The following is a 9,463-nucleotide window of genomic DNA, read 5'->3' on the forward strand; positions in this document are numbered from 1 at the left end:
AAAACATCACAATAATCCACAAGTAATCCACAGCACTCCAGTCCATCAGTTAACATCTGGAGAAGACAAAAGCTGTGTGTTTGTAAGAAACAAATCCATCTTTAAGAGGTTTTTAACTAAAATAAAGTTCATAATCCATAATAACGCTTCTTCCGGTGAAAAAGGCAATCTCATGTTGTCTCTCACATCAGAATCCACCCACATATTTGTTTAGAGCTGTTTTCAGACCAGAACACTTTTTCACCGGAAGAAGCATTATTATTGATTATGAACTTGTATTTTGGGCAGAAGCAATGGTTTAAAGTTAAAATGCCTTAATGATGGATTTGTTTCTTACAAACACGCAACTTTTGGCTTCAAATTGACTGGAGTCATGATGAGCAAGCGAATTCTCCAAAATCTGTTCCCATGAAGAAACATCTTCATTTTGATGAACCGATATTGTTTCTTAAATTCCGTAATCAATTTTTTTGCCTATGCTGTTTTCTGTTGATGCGTGAACAGTTATTGCAATAAGCTTTGTGCTGTTACTTTTTATATGAAACAAAGTCTCAGCTTTCAAATTCTGCCAGTATCATCACAAAATTCAAACAAAAAATCTCTTTAATTTCGTCCTCTTTACTACTAGTTATAGCATGCGGTTAAACACGAATAAACATCAGGTGGTGTTGAAAGAAACAGTACAACTTACTGAAATGTACCATGTCTCATATAAATATTTAAGACATCTCTCTCTCTCTCTCTCTATATATATATATATATATATATATATGTGCTATATATTTATATACGCAAAGGTTTTATGATCAAATGAAAAGTTTTGCGACCGAACGAAAAGTTTCTTGTCGAAATGCATAAGTTTTGCGACCGAAACCAAAGTTTCTCGGGCGAACGCAAAGCTTTAGCGAGAGAACGCAAAAGCGTTGGAATATAATTTCCCCTCCTATCTCATATTTTCATCACCGTGTAGGGGCCTTGTACCATGATCCTTGGGAATCAAACCCATGGTCTTGGTGTTGCTACATTTCGAGAGAGAAAGAGAGGTCTTAGATTGCTATATTTGCACATGTTTGGACCCTTTGCTATTTTGTGCCCCATTGGACTGATAACTTCTAATCACCAAAACATACAATCGAAACAGCTTCAACATTTGCACATCAATAAGGAAGGTGTTATGGTATTGATCACTTAGGAGGACATCTGCTCATGCACATCAATCAATCAGAGAATGTCACTTAATCGTTAATCAAATAATGATCACTGTGATAAAATCACGCAACTATGAGAGAAATAGGGAAGAGACTGACTGACAAAGATAAAATGTCAGTTTTTTAAATTAGTATAGCTTGCATGAAGGACTTTGACATAGACTGGATGACCTGAATTTCAATTTGGAGCGCTTATAAAATCAGATTATTCTATCATGCGCCACAGTCATGTATGGGATGGAGCCAAAGAAGAGCCATTTGGACCTTTGGACAATGGTAAACACACCAGGCACTGTTGGGTCTTAATGGTAGTGTTATATACTTTTGTATAAATTGTCAGTGATAAGTTTAGATTCATGTTTTTTACAACCTTCAGAAAATAAAGATTAACTTTATCCATGACCTACATTCACAGGGCAAACAACCACGCTCAATAGATTAAAGATTACCTCCACCTGAATGAAGATAGCCTAACATTTACAAGTCTTGAAATAAAAGAGAATATAAACTACAACCATTACTACACCCAAGAGGATGTCAATTTAAAGCTGCAGTCCGTAAATTTTGCCTCTTTGTCGCCATCTCTGTTTGCAAACCTGGAATTGCAGCTGAGTGAGGAATTATCTAGCTTGCGTGGGTTGTGCTCCGGCACGGCTCCAGTGCTGATGAATCTAATGTTCTGAAGAGTATGTGTGGCAGTCAGTCACCGCACCGGTGTGGATATTTAACGTTACTGTACTTTGCAATCACAGATTCTAGCCTACTTGGAATTTGATCCAAATAAGAATTTTCACCATATATTGTCATCTGAACAAGTAAGTAACAAGTCTGCCACGTACGTTTGTTCTGACCAACTGAGGAAAAAAGCATTACCATAAATCTCGCTACCAATGGTGATTAAATCTAAAGATCGGTTAGCTCATATCACATCAAACCGTTCAAATTATTATTACTGTTATACTTTATTCTCAAATTATTAATGTTAACAATATCAGCATTGGTGACTATAGTGTGTATTAGCGCGTAGATTTCAATTTCTGCACAGTCTAATCTAATTGTCATTAGATTAAAATTCTTTTAACCCAAAAAGCAAATTATGCTCCCTTCAAACTGGTTTTCTTTAAAATACAAATCTTTGTAATCCCAGGCTATCTGTAATCAGAAGCACGTTTATAACTGGAATATCATTTAATTTCATTCACATGTGTTTCATAAACACATAATCCTTTATGGATTACAATCCGCCACCAAAATGATACATTTAATTATTCTGGCTGCTGTGAGAAAAGGTTATAAACGATCCACCACTTGCAGGATCCGGGACAACTTCTTTATGTTTACAGACGTGACGTAATGACGCAGTGCCATGCTCGAATTTCCCGCGAAAACCTACCCGTACCACTCAAATTAAACATTATTATAAGCTAACAGCTGTGAATCAGGCTAAAGTAAGGCGATAGTTTTGAACACTGGCTGGTTATGTACTTGCTCAAATATTGATTTCGGATCATTTTTAACCAAAAAAAGTTATGGACTGCAGCTTTGACAAAAACACATTAATAAGCAGTAGATATTCACACGCGAGTGCGATACAATTTGCACCGACAGGGGTCCACGGCTTCTAAATCTCTTCCAGTGATGATTGGTCGACACAAAAATGTGCGGCTCGGCTATTGGCTGGGGTGTGGAATATGCAAATAAACGGCAAGAGGCTTTATTAAAGGACTCGCAGTGTGCGCAGCGTGGAGTGGGTGTGTCGGCAGAGCTCAGCGGACAAGCTATAGTTCTGGGGGTGAACTGCTAAAATAACGAATTTTACATTACAATCAGCGCTCTGGAATTGCTTACAAATCCTGTATCTCCTGTAATGTGCTTTGCTCAAGAGACCACTTTAAACTGAAGCACTTTCTCCACGAGTTCCACAAGGTAAGAGCGTTATTTAAACCAATAAGTTTTAAAAATGCAAAGGGTTTTCTGATGCCTCTATTAGGCCTACATTTAGCGACACTTCGAGTATATTAAAGATTTTTAAAAACAAAATTAACCTCTCTGTAATTATTTTATTTATCTTTTTGATGTAAATCCAGATTTAAGTTTTAATGGCAATCTTTTTGTCACGTATCATTCTAACAAAAAGTTAAGTTCGCACATTTTATCATGTGAAAACGCACCATAAAAAACTTTTGTAGTTAGTACTGAAATGTTTGAAACCCTAGCACATATATTTACATGTATAATCAAGCCGAGCCCTGCAACCTTATGTTTTTACTTCCTGTGGGGAGTTCAAGGGCCACTGTCACAATCATTTGTCATTTTCATTCATGTCTAATTTGTATTGTGTTGTTTCATAAAGGCAGACTGCTTCCTCCAAGAATATCATTTTATAGCAGAATATCTTAAGAACCATTTTAAAGACATTGTACTCGCACATCTGGGTTGTCTTTTGTCTGTATGTGTTTAGAGTTCTTCATCTCCTCAGTCCCCCAATGCCGGGTCCAGTTATGCCTGTGGATGTGGCCGTGCAGCTGTACATCACCCATTCTCCCCCACTGCACAGCTTCCTGAGCTCTTATGAAGACTACAGGAAACGCAACCTGGTCAACACCTGCTACAAACCCCTGCGGCCCTGCTTGAGCTCCAGAACCCACCTGGAGCCCCCTCGTCTGGGCTGGCAGACCCCAAAATCCAAGGCCAAAAAGAAGGTTGTGTTTGCTGACTCAAAGGGTATGTCATTAACAGCGGTGCATGTCTTCTCAACTTTTGATAACCGAGAACCTGCTACATCCGAACTGCAGTTTGACCTGGAAGACCGAGAGAACATCACAGTCACTCTTCATATAAACTCAGTCCAGAGCAGAATTCTAGACTTTCCGCAGCCAGCGGCAGACTACCTAGATTTCCGAAGCCGGTTGCTGAAAAACTTTGTTTGTTTGGAGAACTGTACCCTTCAGGAGCGGGCCCTCACTGGCACCATCAAAGTGCGTAACCTGGCCTACGAGAAGTTGGTTCATGTGCGGATCACTTTCGACACATGGAAGAGCTTCCAGGATGTGGAATGCACGTTTATGAATAATGTCTATGGTTGTCAGGATACAGACACATTCTCATTTGCCATTAAACTGCCTGGGTATGTGCCCCCTCAGAATAAGGTCGAATTTTGCATTAGCTACAGAACTGGAGAGCAGACCCACTGGGACAACAACGATGGCAGAAACTATGGACTGGTTTCAACATCTTGGCAACAAAACAATATGTGGAATTCCTCAAACCAGGGAAAGAAACCGAATGAATCCAGGAAGTTAGGCAAGACAACTCTAGACAAGGAAATTTATAAATGTAAAAGTCCACTCCAGTCCAATAGCATTTTTCCAAACTGGCAGAGTTGGGGGCACATTGCAACCAGTGGCCCCTATTGGTGACTTGAGCTCACATAATTAACTATCCAAATGTGTTGAAAGGTTTTAGCAACAATAAATCTCTCCGTATGACAACAGAAGAAGATTAATGTTCTCTTAAAAGCTCTTAATATGATATGCCTGCTGATTACTTTACAAGTAGACCTAGATCAGCTGTCTATTAGCGGACTAAAGAGGGAAGAGAGGCTGGTTGAAATGGTCACATAGAGTGAACCTTGTTTATTTAGATGGAACATGTTGCTACAGTGCAATACGGCATGTTTTATTCTTTTGTTAAGTAAAACGTGTGATGACCCCTTTCCTATAGAGCTAGACACGTCTGTAAACAAGACCACTAGGGGGTCTGGAGTAAACACTATATAACATCTTTGTCGGTCCATTGTATAAAATTGTGGCATTGTGTGCCACATTTGCAGACTGTGCACTATAAAAAATTATACCAAGTGAAAATCAAGTCTAAATATATGAGGATATTTGTATCTAAAGCATATGTCTCACTAGCCAATTTTCAGCAGATTTCCAGTTGAAGATTCTTTTATGGAAGAGATGAACAGTTGGTATGCAACCAGTGAGATTGTCCTTCATATTGAAGGGGGTAACCTTTACTGGTTACAAACTTTCAGAAGGAAAAAAGAAAAAATATATATTTATCATATTTAATAGGTACTCTGATTAAATCAGCATTAAAATAAATTTGGTTTTGATCATTTTGTTTATCAAGTTTTTATCTGCAAGATGCACATACGTTTAGGTGTCTCTTTTTTTTTATTTTTTTTTTTTATTCATGTTGGATGTGTTAGAAATTTAATGTGCTGAATTTAATGCAACTGAATGCAATAAGCTAAACAAATGCCGTGATCATGGTTTCTGTGCCTTAGGATCTCAGCAAATGTCATTGTAAAGTAAGTAGTTTTTTGTTGGATAATTTTTATGTTTTAAGTGCAATTCAGTGAATATGAGTGGAATTGGTTGTGATGTCATGTTTGAATCAGATGTGAAGATAAAGAATGGTTGTATTTTATTAAAAGAATGGATGTCTTGGTAAATGAGTATGTATTTGGTGTGATTTTTCTAAAATAAAAAAAATTAAAATTCACATTTTCAGATTCTTTTTCTCAATAACTTTAGTCAGACTAAGTAAGGATATGTCTGATCTGTCCAGTGTAGATTTTACTTACTTGCCAAAGTGACAACATTATTGTGGCAATTAAGCTTGTATCATAAAAAGTTTTGGGACAAAACGCAAGTGATAGTTCAAGTTTCTTTGCTCTTGTAGAGTTATAAGCAAATTGACTGCTAAGTTAACTAAAGTATTCAAGTTAAACACTCAAGCACCTGAAAAATGAGAATAATAATGCAGATTTCTGAGAAGAGACTGGTCAAGTTGATGCAGTATAACCTGACACCTGGGCTTTATGAATATATCCATGTAAATCAATGTAAATTGTAAATTGCTTTTATCAGAAAAAGCTGTCTTTAAAATTGTAAAGCAGTTTCACTTGAAGCAGCCAGAGGTTCAATGTTAGCTCAGGGTCTTCTTCACTCAGTGAGGAATGTAGAGCTACGTTTTCGACTTTCTTACTTTTCTGAAATGTTTAAAAGCTCTCACATCTATGAAACAACTCTTTAACACATTAGTAGAAAGCAGATTTAGACACACAACAAGACCTCTGATAACCCTGGATATGAACACCCTCTGCCTGATCATGTACTGAACACACAGTTCAAAAATACCTTCCTTCATGCCAAGCCTATTTTGGCTGGTCACCATTTATTAAACCAGTAAACAGAGGAACATCATGTTGATAGTAGAGGTTCTTTCAGATTATTCCAATAACAGTTGCAGTGTACACACCGTGACAACCTTAAATAGCCAGTTATAAATATAAAACCCCCCTAAAAGTAGTATGAGATAAGAAAGTTAGAAGTAACATGACATGCCTCTGCAGGGCAATTGAATTTAGGCAAAAGAAAAGCTCCACAACTTTTTACGACTTTCAGAAATAGGAAGAAAAAAATAGAGAGATTGATAATAGCAGTCAGAAGAACAAACAATGTCAAATTTAGTCACTCCCACAGTTGCTGTATTAGAAACACCCTCACAGCAACTTTAACAAATTTGATGCAAAGTTAATATAATATCAAGTATAGTGTTGTAAGTTTTTTTTTTTTAATGAAAATATAAAAACTTTGCAGGATTTACAATGCTGATGACTGTTGAAATGCATCATCACAGTCTGTGAAAAGGGTCCATTATAATTTTTTTAATTATTTTGGAAAATTCATTATTTTGGAATGTGTCCATCCACGAACTATTCAGCTAATTTGAAAGGAAATTCTGGAAGTAAGTCTCTTTATATCCTGAAAGATCATAACAAAGTGCATCATGAAAGATGGTAAAAAGTCACACAGGCATTTAAATGTGTGGTATATAAGGCATATGCACATCTCTTTGTATAAACACATCCACTTAAATTGCATATCAAGTGGCCAGCAAGAATTTTGCGCCTCTTCCCTCATTCTTGTGTGCCCAAAACCCAAAGATAGGCCCAAAGTAATCATTTTTATGTGTTTGTCTCTGTCAGTTGGACAACATGACCTTAGAAATAGACTTTAGTGGCTCAGACTGATGAAAATACTATTGGGAAAATGACTCAACTCTTTCCTATAGCAGGCTTGCAGTTGCTTACAAAGATAATGGTTTCTTGTAGCAGAAATGTTTGTCATACCAAAAACGTTCATGATTTATGAATCTGTATTTGTAAAAAAAAAAGTAGTATGTGCACCAGTTTTGTAAAACCTCATTTATTGTTTCATATATTTAAACTTAATTGCGCTAGACTACCTCACCCTGTCTCGGTGATCTTTTTTAGTCTCCAAACCTTCAGCCAGAGCAGGACTTTTGCCTCCATTTTTCATGATTCTAAAACTGAAGTTATGCAAACATTAGAGGGCTGAGAGAGAGAGTTGGTCTGGGGCAGGAGCCATAAACAGGCCTCAGAGATGGCAGGAGAACAGTGCAGCATTCACAATCTGTCAAGAACAAGTCCTCTTACTGAGTGAGGACGGAACTGGAGCGGAGTATGGAGTGGATTTGTCAATGCAGCTGTGATTTCCTGCTCTGCAAAGCACTCTGTAACCATAAAGGGCACAGAAAATGTGTTTTTCCCCAGGTGCTGGCTTTACCAACTCAAAGATTTAATTTGCTTTTTTATTTCCTGTGGACGAATTGCAAACATGTGGTTGAGGATGCATGCACTCGGTTTTGCTTGATTCAGTTTCTGTCTGTGTAAACATATGTTCTTGTGAGTTGTCTTTCATTGTTTCATTGCTATCTATGACATAGCAGTTTACATAATGTGATATCTGATAGAGTACTTTTGTAGAGCATCATTCTTCAGCTATTTTTAAAGAGGCATATACTGCAGCTGTTGACACCACTGGACACCAGTGCCAGCAGTCCATAGAAACCTATGACACAGATTTTAGACTACTCTCCTTCAAAAACAGATTCTGAATCTGCATTAGGTCAAACTGTAACAAAGCTTTCATTAATTCTAGTTCAGTGGTGGACACCACCCTGTTTACAGTTTGCTTTTGCCAGTATTTGGTCAATGAGCCATTGTTTGAGACTGGTATGAAGTCATCCAGCAGCAGAAATGGCTTGAAAACTTTGAGTTTGATCTCTGGCAATTTACATCTAATTTTATAAGGTGCTGGTTCTGGAAAATATTATTTATTTTGTTCCATTAAGCTGAAAGAAGTCGTTTTTTTGCTGAAACTCCCAATCATATGAATATAAGTAATTTTCCAGTAGAAAATATGGACCACACATAAAACTGTTATTGGCCATTGGTGTGGGCACTAATTGGTTAATTAATTAGAATTAATTAGAATTATTGTTAGTCAACTTTTTTAATTAACGTTCTTAGTTTGAACAGGCCTTAAAGGGGTCATATGATGTTATTTTAAAGATCATTATTTTGTGTATTTGGTGTAACAGAATATGTTGACATGCTTTAATGTTCAAAAAACACATTATTTTTCAAATACTGTACATTATTGTAGGTCCTCTATGCCCCGCCTCTCTCAAACGCTTCGTTTTCTACAAAGCCCCCTCCTTTGACAAGCGCAGTCTGCTCTCATTGGCCAGCTGACCCAGTGCATTGCGATTGGCCAAATACCACACACGCCACGTTACTCTGCGCTGCGAAAACTCCGCATTTGAACAGTCAATAGCAAATACTTAAACTAGTGACAAAACATACGTACAGTCGTTGATTCAGAAGCGCCAGATTGTCATAGCAAAATCGGAATTGACCCTTTTTTTTTTTAAGAAATAGACTTTTGTGCACAGCCAGCTTTGTACTACTCTTCTAGGTTCAAAAAACTGTCGTCCATAAAATGCGTTGCACAAATTCGAACATCTGGGTTGTGCTGTTCTGTTGTAAATAAATCTTAACCAATGATTCCTAATTGCATCTACTTCCGGAAGGCCAAATAAAGTGCTTTTGTGAACATTTGGGCGGTGTTATGCAAATCTTCCCAGATCGTGACGTAGGTATGTGGGGGCGTGTTAGAACGAGCCGTTTTAGGTAGGTGTGGCTGACTCTTAACTTTTATAAAGAATATCTCTTTGGATTTGAGACTTTAGTCTTTGCAACTTTACAGATCTTCTTTATGCACCAAGAGCTTGTAACACTCCAAAGAGAAAGGAAAACTTGAAATCGCACCATATGACCCCTTTAAGACATCACAAGAATTGCTCTAACCCTGTTTTTGTAACGTTTTGAAAGTCTGTTAGATTTAGATTTGAAATATATTTTTAAAGTTGACTTT

The 9,463-nt window shown here is 37.3% G+C and overlaps 1 protein-coding gene across 2 annotated transcripts; it reads left to right on the forward strand.

Moving 5' to 3' along the window:
• The first annotated feature begins 1,335 nt into the window (after positions 1 to 1,335).
• Positions 1,336 to 5,731, forward strand: LOC107715950 (protein phosphatase 1 regulatory subunit 3C-B-like). Of its 2 annotated transcripts, none has more exons than XM_016522212.1 (2): positions 1,336 to 1,765; positions 3,670 to 5,731. In XM_016522212.1, the coding sequence occupies exon 2, from the start codon at positions 3,695 to 3,697 to the stop codon at positions 4,625 to 4,627; it is 933 nt and encodes a 310-aa protein (XP_016377698.1). In that variant the 5' UTR covers positions 1,336 to 1,765; positions 3,670 to 3,694; the 3' UTR covers positions 4,628 to 5,731. The 2 variants fall into 2 exon arrangements, with proteins under 2 accessions (XP_016377698.1, XP_016377697.1); XM_016522211.1 differs by lacking the exon at positions 1,336 to 1,765 and adding an exon at positions 2,952 to 3,134.
• Positions 5,732 to 9,463: the final 3,732 nt, after the last annotated feature.

The sequence above is a fragment of the Sinocyclocheilus rhinocerous genome, unplaced genomic scaffold, assembly GCF_001515625.1.
Source record: "Sinocyclocheilus rhinocerous isolate Xijiao unplaced genomic scaffold, SAMN03320098_v1.1 scaffold749, whole genome shotgun sequence".
In the NCBI taxonomy this organism is placed as follows: Eukaryota; Metazoa; Chordata; class Actinopteri; order Cypriniformes; family Cyprinidae; genus Sinocyclocheilus; species Sinocyclocheilus rhinocerous.

What these genes read in the sequence shown, in the direction of transcription:
- LOC107715950 (XM_016522212.1), top strand. Translation starts at nt 3,695, where the DNA reads ATGCCGGGTCCAGTTATGCCTGTGGATGTGGCCGTGCAGCTGTACATC.